This window comes from Argiope bruennichi, chromosome 6, assembly GCF_947563725.1.
Source record: "Argiope bruennichi chromosome 6, qqArgBrue1.1, whole genome shotgun sequence".
Taxonomy (NCBI): Eukaryota; Metazoa; Arthropoda; class Arachnida; order Araneae; family Araneidae; genus Argiope; species Argiope bruennichi.
The window spans coordinates 137318484-137342353 of NC_079156.1; the positions used below are offsets into that span (position 1 = coordinate 137318484).

General features: G+C 33.5%; 1 protein-coding gene across 1 annotated transcript in view; it reads right to left on the minus strand.

Moving 5' to 3' along the window:
- The window catches only part of LOC129972901 (LIM/homeobox protein Lhx9-like), a 110682-nt gene extending 103949 nt beyond the window's left edge, over positions 1-6733 (minus strand). Inside the window, exon 1 of the mRNA XM_056087209.1 lies at positions 5318-6733. Coding sequence (XP_055943184.1) covers positions 5318-5532 — 215 coding nt within the window. The 5' untranslated portion in view covers positions 5533-6733. The remainder of the gene's footprint in view (positions 1-5317) is intronic.
- Positions 6734-23870: the final 17137 nt, after the last annotated feature.

Here is a 23870-nt window from a genome sequence, read left to right on the forward strand (position 1 = left end):
AATGCAAAAGTAATATGGTGTGAAAATGAGACATAGTTAGGTTTAATCGGAAACTATAATCGTTAACAAATTGAAAAGCTTGCCAACATGAGAAAGTTATATTTAATTCTTAAAATGAACTCAATTTAGAAAACTAGTAAACGTGGCGAATGCTTTTTATTATTTGATCCTTGATTTTCATTTTTATGCTGTCTACCTTCATAATAGATGAAGTATAAGATGAAGAATTTCGGGTGAAATTTAGGGCCCATTTCACTTGCAAACACATTGTAACATTTATTATTATACTTTCCAAATAGAATAAATAAAATTGTATAATAAAAATTCGACAAAATTATCAAGAATAAAGGAAATTATCTCAGAAATAGGAAGCATAAAAAATAATCGAATAATGAAACAGTGAAGTAAAAATAAGAGAAAGAGGCAAAGATGAAATCCATATACATAATAGGTTGTTTTAGAAATAAAGTTTTATCAAATAAGTCAATATTTTTACATAATGCATATTTTCTGCATATTAGTAGTATGACGCCTTAAATAATTCAAGCGACAAAGCAATTAAACAAAAACATGCAACAATATTCTTGATATCTTTAATTGCAACGATTCCTCACATTGCCCTTATCTTTTCTTGTTGAGAGCTTACATGAAGAAGACGATGCATTATTTACGTGGATTTAATTATTAAATAGGGTCCATTTCGCCAATACCGATAGCACTTCCTGGATTGTTATAATGAGTAAATGATTTATCATAAACACTTGCTTCTGTGTTTTTTCGTATTTCTTAACTGATATTAACTATGCATTACAAGTTGATTCCGCTTTAGGTTTTTTTTTTTTTCCTCAGCACAGATCAGCTCTTTTAGAGCAGAAAGAACAACAAAATACTATCGAATATCGCCTCGAGGGATCGCTTTATCATCGCACGCAAGGTGTTAATGCCCTCCCAGGGCGATTCGCTTATCACCATCTCTATCATTATCTTGTTTCCGCAACAGGTGATTCGTCGCGACTCCAATTCAATAATGCGAACAGAGTCGCAAATTCTAATGAACGGTTGTGGGAGTTGTGACTACAGATCATTCATTCAAAAGAAACGTTCGATTTTTTGAATTTGAGAAAGACAGGATTCCTCACATTTCTGAAAATATAATTCAACTACCTCTTGACAAAGGATTAAAAACCAACGAGCAGTTGATATGAGAGACAACAATGATTTTCTGTTTAAAAAATAACAAGATGTTAACAATTAAAAGAATCACTTTCATTTACAAAAATTTTATTTTCATAAAAAAAATAATTAAAATTAAAATTTATATATATATATATAAAGCGATGTTCCATTACAGTATTTCAAATCGTAAATCTAACGATTTGTTTTAAGATGTAGGATAAATATGCAGGATTTATTTAGCTTACTTTAAAATCCACAAAAAGGCTTCTATAAAATTTTTTGCAAATGAATTGTGCTCTTTGAAATCTTGATATGCTGTCATAAAAGAAAATCCCTCTTATTGTTCCTTCGTGTATATTGTCTAATCTATTTTTGAAAAACATTTATTTGATTGTTTCTGAAATTATTATTTTTTTATTTTACAATAAAAGAAATAAATATTGTAATATAATTATTATTTTAGCAGGGTTTAGTTGCAGAAAATTTTTAATGCCATTCAATTTTCTCAATGACTGTTGGCTATTCCTTAAAATAATTCAATATTTTAGTTTCGAGGTGAAACTCTGATATGTTCATATCAGTCTGTGTTAGTCATGAGATCATGTATTTTGATATTGAGTTATAATTATTTAGTGTGGGTAAAAGTACAGGGAAATACAGTAACAGTCAGTTTTAGTTTTCAGCTTTCAACATACAGTTTTTCAGTTTCTTTTCAGTAAATCGATATTTGGCATTCTTCCAAAATGTATTCCACAAATTGTCACAAACATATTCAAGTCAAACACTGATAAAATACCACTTATTGAAATATTTAATTTTCTTTTAAAACAAAACAAGTTATAGATAATAAATTCATTTGAGGAAGCTAGATGATTAAGATATAATCCATTTATACATCTGAAGATTTGTGAATAAGTCAATGATAAAAGTGATTATTTAATGAGTTATTAGGTGTTTAGTAGTCAGAGATGGAATTTGGTTTATATAATCCGGTCAACTACTGGATGTGTTCAAGAATCGTAGTCGTAAGGATTCATTTTTCCAACAGGTTTCCTTCATTCTTCACGGGGTTGAAATTGGAAATTTTTAATCATTCAACACATATGTAATGCAAGTTCCATATCTCCCCCCCCCCTCTTCTCACCAATTTCCCCAAAAAATATTAATTTTGGTTTAATATCTATATAGGAAGTTATTAACTAAGAAATGACATCGCAAACTAAAATAACAGAAATTTAACTGCGGGGTATTTTCATGAGAGCATTTTTCAATGTCTCGAATATAAATTAAAACGTTGAATTAAAAAAATAATTTGAAACAAAATAACTAAATGAAAGCCACTAAACTCTCTCTAAACGCTCTAATAAAAAGCTCTCCAAGGCGGTTAACTGAGAGCAACAAACTGTGGGAAGATCAACAGAGCTAGAGTCGAATTTTGAAACAAGAAAACAATCCTAAAAATAATGCTCTGATTTGATACTTATACTCACAAATTCGATTGCATGGCGTACTTCTAAATCAGTTAAAAGCATGAAAAAATATCGTAAAACTAATCGAAGCCCTGGGGTTTCTAAAATGTTAGAGCGGTTGCTACTTTCATTATTTGATTTTCCCTCCCTGTTTATTTCTGCTAATAATTGCATAGCAGCTCCCTTCGGGTAATTTAATAATTCCTCAGGCATTCAGTCATGCAACTTGCGTATTATCATTTCCGGAATTTTATCTTAAATAAACGTATCAGGCCACTAGCTTCAAGATTAAAATACAGTTCATTGTCGCTAAAATGCGCACAGGGAGTATTCAGGTTCAATACTTAAGCAGAAGTAAATTGAGAAAAACAATTTGAATTTCATTGAAATGTATCAAATGAACACGTTTATTGAATCAATTTATGCAACAAATATATTTAGTTCAACATATTTTTATTAATTAGAATTGAATAGTTTTTTTTCATTTGTTATATTCACACTTGAAATTCCGAAAGATGGAACGGTGATGTATTTTTTCTATCTACACATGGAAGCCAGTGAAAAAAAATTCAGAAACCTTGTTCTAGTATTGATATCTCAATGACAACGATTTCTCTACTATGCATTCGCATTCAATGAAAAAATAATCAATATTTTCAATAATTTCATTTTTTATTGGAGTTCTTGCCTCAATACTTTACTTAATGCATGTTTTTATATGCATTTTAATATTCCATCCAGCTTCTATTTAATGTATTCAATGTGAACTATCTTTAAGTTTTACTTAATTTGAGCTCTAGACTGAAGTGAATGTTTTTAAAAAGGGGTAGCGATATCTGTTATTGCATTTGATTTGAACATTTTTTTTATTACTTCTTCTCAACTTCATTACATGTTGTAAAGTGCGTTTCTACTCTTTAACCCTTTGCATTCGGAGAAGTAATTCGATGCATAATTATTCATCTAATACCAAGACTAGTTTAAAGCTTTGAAAAATAAATATGTATAAATGTTTAGAGTTGAATTTTCCCCGAAAAATGAGTCTACATCTTCTTACCATTCTGTAGATATTTTTAATAATCAGAATTTAAAAAATAAATAAATAAAACATCAAAAATATGCTCTTCCTGAATGGTGCCTGAGAGGAGGTATCCGAGTGCAAAAGGTTAATTTAAAATCCAATAAAACATCGTGTAGAAGGTAAAACGTAGTGACATGAAGACTCATTCTTTATCAATAAAATCCTTGGGATGCACAGAAAATCGAGTAAAAAACTTTAATGCTTTGTTGTTGTTAAGGTATCTGATCTTTTGATCGTGAGTGCTTTGGGATGATTACAAAAATATCCAAGATACCTGAATATATTTACTATTAATTTCCTTTTGTTTATTTTCACATTTACTCATGCACTCTATAAGCCCAAACTTCAAAGAAACAATAACAATCAAAGTAAAATTACAAAAAAAAAAAAAAAAAAAAAAAGACAGAATATGTGGGAAAGTGGTTTTCGATTTTCTAATTCCTATCTAAGTAAACTATTTCTTTTATTATTAACAATCACTTACAAAGCATACCATAGAAACTTGCTGGAGGAGGAAATAGCGCATCTTACAGAGTAACATAAAAATTACAAATATTGAATTAAATGAGGTAAAGATGAGGTAAAGCATACCATAGAAACTTGCTGGAGGAGGAAATAGCGCATCTTACAGAGTAACATAAAAATTACAAATATTGAATTAAATGAGGTAAAGATGAGGTAAAGCATACCATAGAAACTTGCTGGAGGAGGAAATAGCGCATCTTACAGAGTAACATAAAAATTACAAATATTGAATTAAATGAGGTAAAGATGAGGTAAAGCATACCATAGAAACTTGCTGGAGGAGGAAATAGCGCATCTTACAGAGTAACATAAAAATTACAAATATTGAATTAAATGAGGTAAAGATGAGGTAAAGCATACCATAGAAACTTGCTGGAGGAGGAAATAGCGCATCTTACAGAGTAACATAAAAATTACAAATATTGAATTAAATGAGGTAAAGATTAAAATCAATGCTTTCTCATTCTGTTGCCGAATCCAAGAACTGAGCGATTTTGTTTCATTCGTTTCATTTTTCTTACATAGATAATGACAAAGAAGTAGCTCTAGTATGCCAGAAGACAGATGAGCATTTTTTACAGAATTTTATTTAATTATAACTATATGCAATTTAATCTTTAAATACTTTTGAAGAATTTGCTTTTTCGTTACATTAATAATTAAGAGAATGAGGACTCGTTTTGTTATATTCTGCATTTGAATTAAATTATCCATTCAAATTAAAATTTCGATAAATATTTTAGAAAGAGTTCAAAGCATTTATTCATTCGTATTATAAGCAGTTGCATCAACTTTTTAAAAGCATCTGGCAGCCTTTTGCCTACCAGAAAATGACAATTCTTGCTAAGATTGGCAACTGCAGAGATTTTATAGGGATGATATAAAATGGCAGCATCCTTCCCTGCAATCCATCCTCAGTTAATATCTCCAAAAACATAATGGAATCTGATTGATGGATTACTTTTTATAGTTTAAGAAACAATAAAGAAATCATTTGATTTACAATGGCTGAGGATGTCTCCTTTGAAATCCCGTTCATTTCGAACACCTGTTAAGATCCACTCACCTGTAGTAATCGTCCTTGCAATAGATGTTCCCATCCCTGGCGAAGCAGGTGAGCTCCGAGTCGAGCTGCACCTTACACTCGCAGCAGATGAGGCACCTGGCGTGCCACTGCCTGTCGACGGCCAGCAGGTAGTAGCGGTCGGCGATCTTTCCCCCGCACCCGCCGCACAGGTGGGGCACGGGGGGCTGGTACTCCCCCACGCTGATCACCGGCATCCCACCACCGGGGCCATGCCCTCGGAGACGCGACACTCGGCGGCAGGCGGATTCGGGGGTCTCTCTCGCGCTCCGGTGAAGGGATATCTCACCTACTCAGCATCCGATTGGCTCAGAAGAAGAAGGCGACTATAACCCACCATCACACGACCCTTGTTTCTGCGTTTCTCTCAATGGAAGGAGAAACCATCCTTGAATAAGTTCAAAATCACTCGTTTTAGTCCAGCTCCGAATCCAAACAGTTTGTTTTTGAACAGTCTTTTTCAAAGGGTCAGAATGTGTACAGCAAGATCTTTGTTTGAGTGCACTCTGAACACCATCTGGATGCACGGCTTCCTAAAATAAGGAGAACTTTGACCAAAGTGGGTGGATCACCTCAGAGAATCGTCTTTGATCAAAACACATGAAATCAGAGTTTTGCTTAAGATTTCTGATTCTACATATCATCCCATGGATTCTGAAGCCGCCCGTTTAGGAGTCATTCAGCTTTTTGTCCGTCGAAGCAGGTCTTGTCGCACCTGAAATTTTCAATCTCAACTCAAACTGAGAAATATTTGAAGATTCCGTTTAGGAAACACTTTCTTCATCTCGCTGCTATGGAGGGAAGATTGCTTTTTTTATATTTGTTTTCCATTTTAGTACACTATTTCGGGATCTAAATGCAAATGAATGTGATGAATATGCAAACTATTATTTACACCAGAAAGCGATATTGTAGTTGATTCAATTTTGTGTTTAGTACTTTGTAGTTCTGAAGAAAAACGCAGTACCATCCATTACTGTTGTCGATTTATATATATCTATATATACGCATGCATCTGAAATATCAGGTTTTCTCATATAGTTTCGAATCTATGGTAAAAGAGTTATGAGTGAGTTACCATCTTTTTCCAAAAGTACGATTCCTTTACAGAGATAAAAATAAATAATTTAAAAAAAAATTCTAAGATTTTTAATTACTCTCTTTCATTCGAATAATTATAAAGTTGTTATGCATAAAAAAAAAAAGGGGGGAATTTACCACGTTTAAAAGTCGTCAGCGAAAACAATCCTTATCAGTTCAATATATTCCTTCAGTCTGCACACACTTTCTTCAAATGTCGTCATACTGAGAAAACATTTCGATTCACAATCACAGCAAATAATCAGAGTCCGACTGAATCATTCGACTGAATTCCCCCGGCATTACTTGAAGAATCGAGTTCTACACTCGGTTTGCGGAGTCAGTTTTCGGGACATCTTAACCTCTCGCAGAGCCAACGCTGACAATCTTTGGCCCCGCCCCTTCCGAGTTCCGATACCCAATGGTGTGAGATGTGGGCGCGGTCGGGCTGGAATGATTGACGGTTACGCGGGTGGATGCGCTCTGTTTTCACGAAACGTGAATGGCACGTGCTGGGCTGTCATGTAATACAGAAAAGGGGCCGTCTCTTTGTTTTCAATTCATTTTCCCCCCCTCCCGCCTTTTTATTTTTGCGTCTTTCCCCCTTCTTGAGTTGCGAAGAGTCAATCGGTTCGTTTTCGGTTTCAAACGGAAAAGGTTTCGGTCGGGTTCGCTTCCTTTCGGTTGAAATGTGATTGGGCCCTACGTGTTTCTGCGGATATCATGCATTTGCCGAATGTCTTAGTTCATTGCGCCAAACATTAACTTCTACATGCGCACATTAATTGTTAGAGAAGTCGTTAATGACGATATTTTGCGCTAAATAACTATCACAAGTCAAATAAAGAATACAAAAATTGAAATAAAACCAAATGTGAGGTTCATTTAGTTATCAGAAAGTCATTGCTTTCACAATATTATTCTCATTTCTTAATGAGTTTCTTCGAATCTTAATATGAATATTCTATAAGTGCACTGTCAAGAAAGATCATTTTGTAAGCACTGTATTGAATAGCTTATTTATTATTTGCCGCCTTCAGCGACCAGCCACTGCATTCATTGTATTAATCATCACCTTTAAATTTTACCATCTATTTGATTTTGGGTTTACTGAAAACATTCATTTCCAGAAAAGACCAAGAACCGAATTTGGAAATGAAAAGATAAAAATAAAATTAATCATGGATCTCAAATGCATTAGTCTTGGAACTAAATTTAGGCGCGTAGACAGAATGAAAACTTGCTGCATGTTTTATATCAGATGACCGATTGCGGCTTTACATTCGACTGATTAAATATATGTAAGGCAGAGTGACTTGCTAAAAGAATGAGATGCAAGTATAATTCTTATTTAAATGACAATGATTGCACATTATTTAAGTGTGTCTTACGAAGTATGCATGTGAGCAAATAAATAAGACAGTATCCGAGGAAGAACATCTTGCAATAAATGGAAATATGGTTTCAAAAGAATGTCTTGAAAATAAAAAAATTAAAATAATATATCCGATTTGTTTGCAAAATTAAAAAGAAAGAAAAGGAAAAGAAAAGTCTTTTAAAAAAGCTGAATATTGTATATAATATTGTTCTCTGTCGTTGTTAATAATAATTCCAATAGACAAGTGAAAAGTTTTAATAAAAAATATTATACGACGCTTCGAATAAATAATGTTTGAATAAAACTTAAAATAATTGACATTTAAGAAGATCAATGTTTTTAAAGAATGTAAGAAACTTGCCATCGCTTTTTTTAAATTATTATTGAATATACTGTACATACAAAAATGAGGTTATGAATTGATTTCTTCATAATTAATATGAACTCAAGTAAGGAAGCATTTAAGTAACCAAAACAATTCAGAAATACAAAAATCGATACTATTCTTAGTTCTAATTTCGATTTAATTAAAATAAATTTAGATTATAGATGATAATTATGTCAATAGGGATATTAAAGGACCAACTAATAAACTCGAATAATTAAAGAATTCGAATGAAACATTTTTGAATCATCCCAATTCTACTGTACATACTTCTATTTGTTTAAATGGAAAAAGGACTTAGTAACGACTTCAGCTGTATAAAGAATTATAACAGAGCCTTAAAATAAATATTAGTAAGAGTCGAAAAATTACCTCATTTTAATTTAGTTTAATTATTGCTGCACTTTCAATTTCCGGTGACAATTTGTGGAATTTTTAAATCGCGGTTGAACGAAAATAACCTTTTTTTCTCGATCTTCTAAGTCACGGAAGTGAGATTTAAAGCTTCATTTTCCGTGCAAATGATCTGATCGTAGATGGGTTTCGATGAATTGGGTCTCTATCTTACAATTTTCTCATCTTGATTCTCAGACTTCAAAAGAGGCTCAAGGCACTCTCGCAATGGCACGGGAATGCTCTTTCCGAACTGTTCTCTCTAACAAAGGTGTTCTATATTTGTTTTTTCCAACCGAACTGAAACCAAAATTGAACGGAAAACTGCGATTGTAGTCATAACATTGCGTACCATATTTGACAAATTCAAGTTACCGCGTTTTTCAGCTATCGCGTTACACGCTTCTGAAAAGACAGACCGATAGAAAGTCAACCCTTTATTCGATTTGGCCCAAAATTTGATAATTATCTACACTTGAGTCTCTTTTAGTATTCTTGCACCTTGATCCCCGATATAAGCAAGCAACTGTCATCTAACAAATAACTGCTTACATTAACTTCCTATTTCTGTTCCTCAAGTTGTTTTTTTTTGTTTGTTTTCTTATGGCACTTGCCACTGACAAGCTCGCTGTTACGAAGACAGCTATTTAAGCCTGAGGGGGACGTCTCTTATTTTTTATAGCAGCGCCAACTAGGGCCAAGAGTACGACTTTGCTACTCACGTATCACTCATTCGCTTGCACAACCCCTTTTTACAGGAGGGCACATTCACACATAGAACAACAGAAGAACAACCATGCCCAAACCGGGACTCGAACCCGGGACGCCCAGATCACGGGGAAGACGCGCTACCGCTATGCCAGGACGCCGGCGTTCCTCATGTAAAACAGACTGTGATTTCAACATTAAAACGATGCGGGACATTCTAAGCTTAATAACACGTTAGCCGAATTAAAAAGATGGCGATAAAAAGAATTGCAACCATAATATTCTGGATTTGACAAAAAAAATCATGAAATAATTTTTTTAAAAACATTAGGATGTTACCTTCGCTTGTAAGAGATGTAATATGCAATGAAATATTTATTTAAACGATGAAAATGATAATATTTCGCTGCAGAAATGAAAAAAAAAAAAAAAACTGTAAATTTAACACCAAAATTTTTTAAATGAGGAAAAACGCATGTTTATTTTTATTGCTCAATAAATTATTCCAATGCTTATTTTGCTTATTTTCAATAAATTAAAAATCGAATTAAAATTTTTTAAATAGGTTTCCGAGGTATGCGTCTCGGATATCCAAAATTTATATATAACTTATTTAGTCTACGATTATCATTTTTTTTGTGAAGATATTCAGATTGCCAAGTAAAATATATTGTTATTTGAATTACATTTATAAAGGAAACAGACTCTAAGATAAATGACAATTTTTAAATGTTGCATTTTATTTGAAACCATCTACTTTTGCCTATCAGTTGTTTCACAGGAGGATTCGATGCGTTTCATTTTAACCAGATTTCTTGTGCCTAACTTGCTGTTACAGAATATTGTAACAGACATTAAAGCCTTATTAATAGCTTTATGCAATGAATTGAATTCTTGATAATAATACAAAAATATTCTTACGAAAAAAGGAAATTCCTCAAATTAAAAAAGAATTGCATGATAGCTAAATTGTTATTTTTAAAAGACGATTTTAAAATTATGTAAAAATAATTTTAGTACAATAATATTTTGGGAATAGCATCATGAAAGCCTAAATATTTGCTTCATTTTTTATTAATTGATATTTTAATTAAAATTTCAGAAGAAAAAAATGTAACAGGCACGTTTTCACGTTTCAAAGTACATCTGTGTCAAATTTAATAATTCTAGGTCCAGCAGTTCCGGCCTCTAGAAAGTTAATACACGCCCCCGTACACCCCACACAGATAACAACGCTAACTAAACGCATGCACGCAAACAAACACACACATACATAGAGAGAGAGTCTTTTATATTCTAATAAACATTCAATAAATGAAATGCCAATTCATATCTTTTAGCTTTCTTTCCTTTCTCTCTTTCTCTCTCTCTCTCTTTTCTTTTCTAATTTCAATCCTTTACAAGCGAGTATTTCATTTTATCGTAAATCTCTTCCTCAAATTCCCACTTGTTCGCACTTGCTTGCGGATAGAATCTCTGGCTGGCAGTTAGAAAAACAGCGACTCGAAATTTTGTCTACCTGCATTTGATGCACATCAATTTGCAGAAACGGGCTCTATGTTGAAAACTCGATTTCATCAAAGATCCGATGTGCATGTGCTGCCCATTAAATTTGATTTTGAACTCAAATGCCATTCCTACGGTTTAGTTTAGGTAGTTTTAAAAAAAAAAAAAAAATGCCTTTTTTTTTTTTTTTTTTTTTTTTTTTTTTGTTATTCTTACCATCTGACTACAGGTCAAAACAAGGAGGTCGGCCCTAAAATAGTCTTCGTGTTGCTTCGAAACGGAACGCTCTTATAACTAAATTCAATGAAGCTAAACTCTCGCAGCTCCAAAACGGGACGTTAATCAAACTAAAATAAAGTAAACCAAACAACTCAAGTTGACAATAGCAAGATTCTCGACATAAAATTCCAGCTCCTTATTTAAGAGCAGCTTGTCCAGAGTTCAAAACCAGTGGGTTTCTACTCTGGAAATTTGACCATTTCGTTTTAAATGCGGGGTGCTGTCGTCCTTTTAATAAACATCCTGCAGAGGCTCACGAAGAGCTCCCCTCACTCGAGTGAACGACCTCCTCGCTGTTTGTTGTTCTGGCCGGGACCTGCTTTGCATTCGTGACAGCGACCATCAGAGGGACGTGCACGCCAGATAGCCATCGCGCCGCAAGATTGATGTCTTCTTCTCCTGGAAATGGTGTTGGGATCGCACTCATTTCGCTCTTCTTTCTCTTCGCTATGAAAACGTGCATCGCGGAGTGACGGTTAATGCGTGGTTTGGAAGTGTTTGCTTTGGTGCAAATAAGTGCCAACGTAAACACGAGTTCTTTCTGCTGCGAAGAGAAGTGACGGACAGCGGAGACTTGATTGTTTGAGCGGACGTTGTTTCAGGGCAGAATATTAAGCGAAAAAGAACGGTTACTGTGATGAGGAAAGAGAGAATTTTCAAATTTATTGGCTGCTGAGTACACAGGAACCATAAATTCATTACGGTTGCGTCATCCCTTCGCTATCAAGCGTTTCTGAGCTGAAGTAACGACCAATGATTCTTCCCACTTTTGAATTCAACATTCTCCTTAATGTAATAAAATTTCCTTTAAACTTTAATATATTTGTGCCATTACAGAATCGCTCCCAGTGGTCACTCAGGTATTGAATTTGGCATGTATTACATGAACATGGTAGGATTTCATTGAGATTTTCCCTGAGATGTATAGAAATACATAGTTGCTATTCTTTAAGATGCGTTGATGTTTTGGCACATATCTGCAATAGAATAATTAAAGAAACATTAAACTGGGTGGAAACTGTTAATGGCGATATACGTTGGAACAAACTTTCGAGAGATAACTATTATAATCTTCGCTATCCGCTTGGTGGCCTGTACTTTCAATGACTCTTTTCTAAATACTGATTCAGTAAATTCTTTTCGATAGCATTCTTGACAAATACATTCTAATTTGAATGTTATAAAAATGAATCGAAGCTGTCTTTCTGCCATCTATCGTTCACTAGTTATATGTAATTGTGTGCTATATACACACTAATGATACGTACGTAAGTCGAGAAATTATTGTGTACCCAAACTGGATGAAAGGCAGTGAAAAAAATGTATACAGTGGTGTACTGGAATGTACTTACTCCAGTATTTAAAAAAAGGTGGGGGGGATTTAAACCGGAAGTTGAGAAAAGAATAACTTTCGTTGAAACTGACGACAGAAAGCTGAAAGATTTTCATAACCAGGTTTCATTCCACGAATTCTTATAAGTCGTAGATTCCTCTTTCGACGATTTTTCATTAAGTGACCTTGCTTTACTGGCCGATTGATTGCAAAGGTTATTTTGTAAAATCTCTAGAGTAAACTAGCTTTATATGCAGAGATCTGTCCAGTAGAAAATTGCATAGCCTAGTTAACAGGAACTGTACCAATCAAATCTTATCGTGCTAGTATCATATTAGAATTTTTCCTATTTTATTTAGAAGCCCATAATAAATATGATATCTATTATCATACTAATAAACATATTTCGTAACTATACTTTGTCTCTATTATACATATTTTTCTTTAAAATAGAACATTATATTTTTCCTTTGTTCCTCCAACCCCGAAATGGGCTAGCCACACGAATCCGAAAATTGAGATTCGAGTGGCGATGTCTAATGTGATAGCTTCAACTTAAGGAAAAGGAACTGCTCCTTTTCTTTTTAAAGGCTGTCGACATGAAACTAAGAATTGCAGAAGTCATTTCAAGGGGTCGAATAATGTTCATTTCTAATGGGTACGCGGGTTATCTTGTGCTGTGCCGAGATGTCATATTCTCTTTGCTCCAGCAATATATATTCTGGGTAACGAAATTACAATGACTCGTAAGACATAAGAAAGATTTGATTTCATCAAAAGCTAGAAGAAATTTGAAAAGAAAAAAAAAATAAGTACATGAAAAATATGGGACAAATCATGTCCTGCAAAGCGTTTTATTTTAGTGCGGTACTTTATGCAACCTTCTCTTCTCACGATTTTTGCATTACGCAGTTGATAGAAAGTCTAAAAGCATGATGATGTTAAAATTGCTATTGTTACCTTATTTTGTTTAGAAGCCATAATAAATTAAAGATTGCTTTATTGAAGGAACTGAATGTCAATGTGTGAAATCCTTGTTTAAGCATGAACAAATTTATTCAGTAGTGCAATTATATCTAAAATAAAGTAGCTGAACAATTTTTTAAAAATAATATACTTCATAAGTGGTTCAATTTCCAAATCTTCCTTACATGCTAACTATTACACGTATCATTTAAACACTCGCTTTCTATTACGAAATCTGCTCATTTTGGACCCATCTGTTGACCCCTATTTGTTAGCTAGACATTTACTGACACCCTGCTAACCTATATTAATAAGCTTTATATACGTAATTATAGCTTAATATCTTGGAGCGTGCTCTACCCTTTATTATTAAAAAAAAAAAAAAAAAAAAAAAAAAAATTGGGGACGTGCTGATTTTTTTCTCTGAATATATCTCTTTCAAAACTTAATGACTGATAGCCTTCAAGGGGGCTTGAAACATTTTTTGATACTATTACGGAACTTCCCCCACTAAGTCCATAGAGTCAACGGGTTCGCTTGTAACGAGTATATGGTGTAACAAAATCAACAGACCTCAATAGTAAACGGCAACTTTCATTAACACGAAGTCACGAATACACAGACAAAAAATACACAACAAACAGTAGCCCACAAGTAGTGATCGGTAGTAAAAACAACCGCAGCACACAAAGTGGCCAGATAGAATTCAGCAGGAGGAAGGTATCTTCGTAGCTTCGCTTTACGGTCTCTCCAAAAGCCTGCAATTCTCCACTGTCTCCTCGCTTTAGCTGTATCCAGCTGCCGACTCACTACTATACGACTGGCTACTCCCCTACTACTACTTCGATGCTGCTTCTACAATAAACAGCAGGCCTCGGCACAGCTCAGTTCAGCACTCGCTTGAGCTCCATGCAACGCTGGACTATTCCGTCGTTGCTTCGTTATTTGTCTGCGACTCCGACTACGATTCATTACAGCATGAGACTCCCGGCCTTTTATAGTTCCCGGGAGGCAGGCCGAGAAGGGTCGGGACCAATCAGGCGTATCTTGGTTCCTATTGAATAGATCGATAAAATTCTCGAAGTTTCCAGTAATGTTTAAATTCGTCGCCAAATAGTCGCCATGCTCTGAGATCACCTACGCACGCACAGGGCTGATCGTAAAACGGTCTTTCCAGTGATTAAACAGGGCTGGAAAGCAACGTTACAGGCTTGTAATAAGCATTATTTTATGTGAAGCAGAGTGCAGTTTGAAGACAGTAAAGATACTTTCGATTTCGTGACGTCGTTTTATTTCATTTTGAAGAAGCAGGCATATGTACAAGCGATGATCACCCAGAGCGATACAGAAATGAATGAGGAAAAAGCTCTTGAACATTTTATCCCTGGTCTTATATAACCTAAGATTTTGATAGGGAAAATATTTCTTCATAGTGCTAATATATTATTAAGATTTCGATAGGGATTTTCGTTACACGCGCTGTCAAGGCAAGGGAAATACAGGGAGGTTTTAAAGAAGAATTGGTCTCGTCAGCGGTATTTTGTCTCTTCACGCGGAGTGTGGGAAAGTTAGGCTTTTAGCCGATTCAGCAATTTTACATAGCTACTCTTGAATTAATTAAGTAGAGAAAGTGGAATTGGATCACGAAATAAGAAAATATTTTATAATGAAAAAACTATGGGTTAAATTAAGATAAAATCTTGGAAATTAATTAAATTGAAATTAGAATTAAAATATCACTACACACACACACACACACACACACACACACACACACACACACACACACACACACACACACACACACACATATATATATATATATATATATATACTAGCTGATCCGGCAAACGTTGTTCTGCCTTATAAATTACCTCTGTTGAATATTTTGGTTGTTTACGAATGTATTGTAAGTGTGTACGTATGGGATCTATGACAGAAAGAGAAATGGAGCACTGTAAACGAAGTACGCCGATAAAAACTAAAATAATACAAACCATTCATTTTCTCAATACAATGTATTTCATTAACATAACGGACATATACATTGTTTGATCTCTTAAAAGTTAAACGTAAAGTGAAAAAAGTAATATATTTTTTGTCCTAAAGTATACAAATGAAATAAAGAAAAATCAATATTCATTTCGAAGAGCAATTGAGTATACGATATTTTTTCTCATTCCGTCTTTAGCCAATACAAATAAGCTCGATGGTTATTGGCATTTTTTGACGTCAAATAAAGAAAAAAAAAATACAAAAAAATTTTTTTGTTCAAAAAAAAAATCTGGGTAGGGACGCCCTAATTACATAGCGTTGAGAAATATATTTTACCACCTAATCTCATACCAACCGAATACACATAAAAAACTTCATGAAAATCGGTCGAGCCGTTTCGGAGGAGTACGAACACAAACACCGTGACATGAGATTTTTATATATTAGATTAGATAGATTAGCTGGACTTTTTCAGCATTACGCCACAGTGGAGAGGATTTCAAGCAAGCGTTGATCTCCTCAGTGTACGGTGAACGTGGATAGGAACACCCTAATTACCTAGCGTTGTGAAATATACTTTACGACCTATTCTCATACCTACCAAATATACATAAAAATTTTTATGAAAATCGGTCGAGCCGTTTCGGAGGAGTACGAACACAAACACCGTGACATGAGATTTTTAAATATTTTATATATATATATATATATATATATATATATATATATATATATAACATTATTTGTTGTGAAGCATGATGCAGTTTGAAGACAATGGAGATACTTTTAATTTTGTGACGTCGTTTTATTTCATTATGAAGAAGCAAGCATATGTACAAGCGACGAGCACACAGAACGACACAGAAAGGAATGAGGGAAGAGCTCTTGGACATTTTATCCCTGGTCTTATATAACCTATGATTTTGATAGGGAAAATATTTCTTTACAGTGCTAATGTATTATGAGATTTCGATAGGGATTTTCGTTATACAGGTGGACAAGGTAGGGGAAACACAGGGAGATTTTAAAAAAGAATTTGCTTGATCAGCGGTATGTTATCTCTTCACGCGTAGTGTGGGAAAGTTAGATTTTAGCTGATTCAACAGTTTAACAAATCTTCTCTTGAATTAATTAAGTAGAGACAGTGGAATTGGATCACGAAATAAGAGAATATTTTAGAATGAAGTTACTATGGGCTAAATTAAGATGAAGTTACTATGAAAATTAATTAAATTGAAATTAGATATCATTATAAAATATCATTACATATATATATATATATATATATATATATATATATTGCCATTAATTATTAAGTATATAAGTATCTTGGTATATTACTTTTTTCGTTCACAAAGTCTGTATGCATAATTTTTAAATAATAGATTAGAAAAAATTTTAAAAACTCAATAATTTAAACTAAAACTCATGATATTTTGAATAATAATATAAAAAGATTATTTGCAATTATATTATAATAGAAAAAATGCAATTTAAAATAAAATCAAAAGTTTAAAATATACATCTTGAATTTCATACGTTGAGTCAATTAATGGAGGTTTTTTTTTTTTTTTACACTAATAACTTTTTGATGAATTATGGCATAAGTTGGAACTTTTTGAAATTAAGGAGCATAAACACAAGAGGAAATGGAGCACAAACACATTGGAGAGCTGGAACGACGGTTGAGGTCATAGGTTGCATGCAAAATGCTGAGGATATCGCATCGGCTGCGTGGAACGACGTAGCCGTAGGAGAAAACCATCGGAGTCGGAGAACTTCAGCGTTGCGAGAGACAACGCTGAGACAGTACGGAATCATCTTCAGAGTAACGGCAAATCAAGGAGCCGTACAGTAACATCAAACTGCCTTTCATTCCAGGGTTTAAAATTTTTTCACAGGAAACTCTTCTTGTCGACTAAATAATATGTAATGGATTTCGAATCCTGTCTCTAAGTAATATGTAATATTTTATTTTGGTTGAAGCAGAATGTAGGTTTGAAGACGTTGAAGAGACATGTATTTTCAATTTCGTTTTATTCTATTCCGAGTAGCAGGCATGATAATTTACAAGAAGGCGCAGTGCGGTAGAAAAGCAAAAATAAAGAAGAAAGAAGGGACTAACAAATGATCACTATTCGTATATAAGATGGGATTTCCGGCCACGCGCCAATTCAATACATGTGTTGACCATGAGAAGGGCAACGGATGTATCACTTTCACTCGATACGTAGTACTGATGGAGCATTATTTTTTACAAAAGAATTTATTAAACCGAAAGTGGAATTAGATTAAGAAATAAGACAATATTTTTAGAATGAAGTTACTATGAGCTAAATTAAGATAAAATCTTGGAAATTAATTAAATTGAAATTAGAATTAAAATGTCATTACATATATATATATATACAGCTCAATTAAGCAATAGCTTAAGTTCCACACAACGCTTGCTCTTCGCTGGACTGATCTAACTGATTCGCCGTAGACTCGCTATGCGACTCTAAAACTCTCGTTCGATTCTATACACGACTTTCTTCGGTTTGGACTATCGGCCTTTTATAGCTCCTGGAACAGGGCAGAGAAGGTTCTTGAACAATCAAGCATATTTCAGCTTATATTGGCTCTATCGCCCAAATTCTTGAAGATTCTAGTATTGTCTATTTTGTTGTCAAATAGTCGCCAAATGATTGCCAAGTCCTGAAATCACTGATTCGGCATCCGATCAGTACCCAAAAGAGCAGATTTGTAACAATACTTAATAAGCTCACATTTTTTTTCCTTACTTTTTTCTGCACTAAGGATACCGAATTCAAATGCACAGCCAAATAATCAGCGTCAAAGTTTATGGCAACCTAAAAAAGACTTAAAATATTTAAAGAGACGTTGGAGGTTCATTTCGAAAAACAAAATAAGGAAGAAAGATAGAAAAAGGTAGAAAATAAAGAAAGTTAACATTAGAAGGAACGAAAAACAGAGATCAAGCCTGCGTTTTCTTCCTGACACCTCTTCGTTGCTACCCTCTCCCTCAATCAGAAAAATGTGTCGTTCGAAGTACTTTCAAAAATAAACCCAAGACGGAAGTTATTAATCATCGATCTTTTCAAATATTGATTTCCTTTTATAAGTGTGAATAATAAACTTTAAAAAAAATCAATTATCTTTTTTGATTCTAAATTTAACCCCTTATTTACCGAATTATTTTACCATCCATCTTTCAACTTTATTTTTGCACCAGTCATTAAAGTTTCCTTGCAGAATAATCCCTGGGAATCCACGAACAAACTTTTAATGAATCGAAATATCTTAATGAATTAAATTAATCATGAAATATTTTTAATTTCTACTTTAAGTTTATATTAACTTATTGTTATCTGGGTTACATTCTCTTTTTTTTGACACCATCAGAAAAAATAGTCCTATTACGAAGATATAAGCCAGATTTAAATGGTACTTTAAAGAACCGTCAGTAAATGAAGAGTTAAAGTGAGAATGAGTCGACAGAACATATACTGCATCAGGCATAGCTACTTGGCTTTATTTGGGACAAGATATTCTCCATTTCATTTCATTTCTCAACATACACTATAGTACTGGCTACATTACGGCTCTAAAATTATTTGCTGCTGACTGATGAAAATAAACACGATTAGCATTCGGCCATTGGCGAAATGTGTGGCTCATCATTATGCGTGGTCAAACATTTTAAAAACCAAGAAACTAAATTTTTGTTAAATATTTTATTACGTACTGCCATGTTTCAAGGTTCGGAAAAAAATGGGTTTTAGACCGTATATTGATACCATCAAATTATAATTGTGTTCTTTTCAGTACACAATCAAAGTAATATTTTGAAGGCTTTACAATTTGAAAGAAGAAATTAAGAAATGTATTAAATTTTTCATTCTCAAGTGCTCACCTTCTTTCTGGTTAAAATGGGAGTTCCCGGGGATTTTAACTTTTCTCTAGATTTTATTATTGTCTCTGATACAATCAAATGTTGCAGCCATATCTATACTTATTGGTTTAATTTTCTTGCCTTTTTTATCTTCCATAATTCCTAGCCGTCGTTTCGAAGAAATTTGATTGTTAGTCGAGTTTACATCCTGGTAAGCGCCGTTGACCTCATCGTTTTACTTTCCCCATTGCTTTGTCTTGAAAAATGACTCATGTTTAATATTTACTTTCCTATAATACTTGCTGTTTAACACTTTGTATTCGAAGTTTACAAATATATGAAGTCACGAAATCGTCAAAGAATATCCTGAAAGAAGTAATTTTCAGAGCTATGTTTTCCGCCTATGAGTACTTGAACTGAAATTTAACAGTGTGTACGTGTACGTACTAAAAACTGAAAATCTCAACACGGTAGATGGGCGTGTTATATTATCATATTCCTGCGGTTTATTATATTATAAAGCCATTTTATTTTTCAACCGGAATTGCGCGAATGTTCATAAATGTAATAAGATATACAAGGAAAAAAAAACTGAAAAATAAATTTCGAGTTCACATTTTTTGCTAAGATTAATTGATTTAAAACCGTACCTATTTGAAGTAAAAAATTGTTATAAGTTTATTAACTACTGTAATTAAATCACTCAAAGCTAATGACAGAAGACAGAAAATGTAAGTGTTACTTCATAGTAGAGTGAATGATTAGAAGTTGCACGATTACATTACGCAAGCCGCTACTGTTTCTAGAGTAAACTTTATTGGAAAGATCGAAACAAATTTATATCCATAAAAAATACATTTACCGGATGCACTAGTTGAACAAAGCGAAGTAAATGGGCGAAAGTAACACTTTCTGAGCTGTCTTTCCTTTAAATGTGCTCATACTTACAATACGACGGCGATTATTTTGTTGTTGTTGTTTTTTCTGTTCCTTTTGTTTTAGTCAGACCTTCCGCAAAACGGTCGCCTGTCATGCGAGCTCGTTTGCGCCTCGGGCACATCCTGATGGTTGCAATCGGAAAGCGTAATGGACAGAAGCGGCCTGAAATAACAAATTGGCCCGACCCCGGAGTCATTATGAGATGTAGAGCTTTCTTCTCTAAGATGCAAGTGGCACTTACGGAGGAGAGTTCGGGCACGAAGGAGAAGCTTGCTGGGTCGGTGTGTTTCACAGTAGCATATGCTTTGCAAGTTTCGTTCCGAATTTCGTGACAAGTTTGTCACGAAGCGACAGGACAGTAGTTTCGTCTTCATTCGATAGTTCAAGGATTTAGGCTTCTGTGTGCAATAAAATAATGCACAAAACCCGTATTATACCATTGGCTTATTACTAGGAAATAATTCCCACTTTACTTTCTTGTATCAGCAATGGAATGCATCTTCATATATTAGATCTGCCTTCGATCAAACATTATCTGAAATAATACCTGTTTGTCTATCAAAATGATAATTCAAAAATGAAACCAATTTGGGATAAAAATTTGGTATATGATTTTCACACCAAATTGTTGATCTATGTAAAATTTTGGATGAATTCCAACAGCGGGAAGTCTATATTCCGGATTAGTTTAATCACTTGAAAGTCCGTTTTACTATCAGCCCTGCGGGTGCTGATCACTTGCCGCATCAGTGATCTCAGAGCGTGGCGACAAATTTAAATATTACTGGTAATTTCGAGAATTTTAGCGATCCATCTAATAGGAACCAATATACGCCTGATTGGTCCCGACCCTTCTCGGCCTGCTTCCCGGGAACTATAAAAGGCCGGGAGTCTCATGCTGTAATGAATCGTAGTCGGAGTCGCAGACAAGTAACGAGCCGTCGAGTGGATATCGAAGCAACGACGTAATAGTCCAGCGTTGCATGGAGCTCAAGCGAGTGCTGAACTGAGCTGTGCCGAGGCCTGCTGTTTATTGTAGAAGCAGCATCGAAGTAGTAGTAGGGGAGTAGCCAGTCGTATAGTAGTGAGTCGGCAGCTGGATACAGCTAAAGCGAGGAGACAGTGGAGGATTGCAGGCGTTTGGAGAGACCGTAAAGCGAAACTACGAAGATTCCTTCCTCCTGCTGAATTCTATCAGGCCACTTTGTGTGCTGCGGTTGTTTTTACTACCGATCACTACTTGTGGGCTACTGTTTGTTATAGTGTGCTGCTGTGTATTGCGTATGTAAGTCTCGGCTGTGTATTCTTTGGCTGCGTATTCGTGTTAAATAAACGTCGTTGTTGTTTTCTACTGAGGGCTGTTGATTGTGATTTTTTCACCCTATACATCCACAACAAATGAATACGGTGAGTTTATGGACTTAGTAGTTAAATTGGAAGTCTCCATGACAATATATATTATCCCAGGAGGCATAATTTATGTACAAGTAAGAAGTGGCGAAGTGCATCAATCAGTATCACGACACAAGAGCAAAAATAAAAAAGAGCGACAGAAATATTTTCTCCGATGTGAATATACCAAGAGATTCTGATAGGAATTTCTTTACTAGTTTCGAGTTAGGGAAGGAAATTATAAGGTATCTTTTAAAAGAATTTGTTATTTGTTTAAAATGACAGATTTTTATCTCTTCACTCGCAGTGTGGGAACTTGTCTATTTTATCAATTTTAGAGCTCGTGCAGCATTAATTATATATATATATATATATAATTAATGCTGCACGAGCATATATATATATATATATATATATATATATATATATATATATATATATATATATATATATATATATATATATTAATTCTGTATCCATTCATGTTTAATTCATACGACCAATGAAAAAATCATAATAATATAATGCAAGATAATTAAGTTTACGCTATAAGGATACAAAAACTGTCTGCTCACAGAAAAATAAGAAGTATCTAAGATGATGGATGAATTCAGATATTTCAAATGAACTGAATGTTTTATTTAGTGCAAGACTCGTTGCTAAACTTTAGCTTATTGAAAATATTGAATAACACAGGTGCACAAAAAAAATGGCGCGTGTTTATTTTTCGAAATTTTTCCCGTGATAATTTTTGTAAAATATTAATTTTGACTTCTAAACTGAAATATGGCTTTTCATATCAGATAAGGTAACATAATGAATTAGAATAATGAATATCATTTTTAAGATAATATAATAATAATTAAGGTAATAACAGAAAAAGATGAAATAATTTTTTTATACAAAGATTTTCTATTTTGACATATTATTATGACATATTAAAAATGTTATTTTATCGTTTCATGAACGCATTTTGTCATTATATCCTAACTCTGTTGAGATTTAAATAATAAATGAGTTTATGTAACAAATCTTTACATCTGATTTTCTCTTTTTCTCAAATTTTTCTTTCGTTTTTTTTCTGAGTGTTGAATAAAGTCCCAAGATCCGAAATATCACTGCAAAAAACAAATTCAGCCTTTTCAGAGAAAAAAAAAAAGGAACGAATTTCTCTTGTCTGCGCTGAAAATAAAGCAAGACAAAAAAAAAAAAATACGTTGAGCCAATACATTTTTACTTTCAATCCAGATTCTAAAACTTATGTTCATTCCTTAGAAGAATCCATCTCACTCACTCACTTAACACAATCTGGGTAAAAAGGTTGGGGGTAATGCATATCATGATCATCACCATGCCCAATGGACGCACTTTTTCTACATTTTCAAAAATATTTTCCGCCATACCTAGAAATATGAAACAAGCATACAGGGTGCATGCTGGACGAGGTGTCTTGCATATAGGAATTAGAAAAATAACTTCCTTCCTTTTATTCTTTCGATTAAAACCATTCACATCGCATATACAAAAATAGCAGTCTTCGGTACATTTTTCAGACTCTTTGATATAAACCACTAGTATTCAAATATAAAAGAGTTTTTTTTAATTTTTATTTTAAAACTATTATATTAGGGAGGAAACGGATACTTGTCTTAAATTTCCTACTATATATGCAAAAATTTGTAAAGAATAAAATTCCTTATTTATGCTAAAATTTATAAAATTTTCTTTTTTAAACACCTTGAAATGCTTCCTTGTTATTCTTTTATTGCATAGTTGCCTCAAAAATAGAAAACAAATTGACTTATGAAAACATTTTCTAGTAATCATTTCTCACCTGCAACAATACAATTATTTTCCTTTTGTAGCTCAGAATTATACATAAATTTATAATAAAATAGCAATTTATGCCTCGAAAGAAAAAAGGCATTGACGGGGGCTGAGGAAAGAAGGACCTGTTTTTAACTTTTTTTCTGGCTTTATTATTGCGTTTCATAGACAGTTTGCTGATTTAGAGAAATGTCCTAGTAAATTAATAACTCTTTCTTAGACAGTTGAGCAAATAGTCATTTATTATTTATAAACATATTTTAGCAAATTTATACAATATCATCACAATGCTGCCAAATATTTGAAACTCACACATATTAGATTCTGTATGTATTATATTATAATAACGGCATTAAAAAAAATTCCCAGTCATTAACACCTAAAAAATGAAAGAAAATACTAATTTTTTTTTGTTTATCGCGGACTTGTAAAATCCTTGTTTTCCTATTATTGCATCGT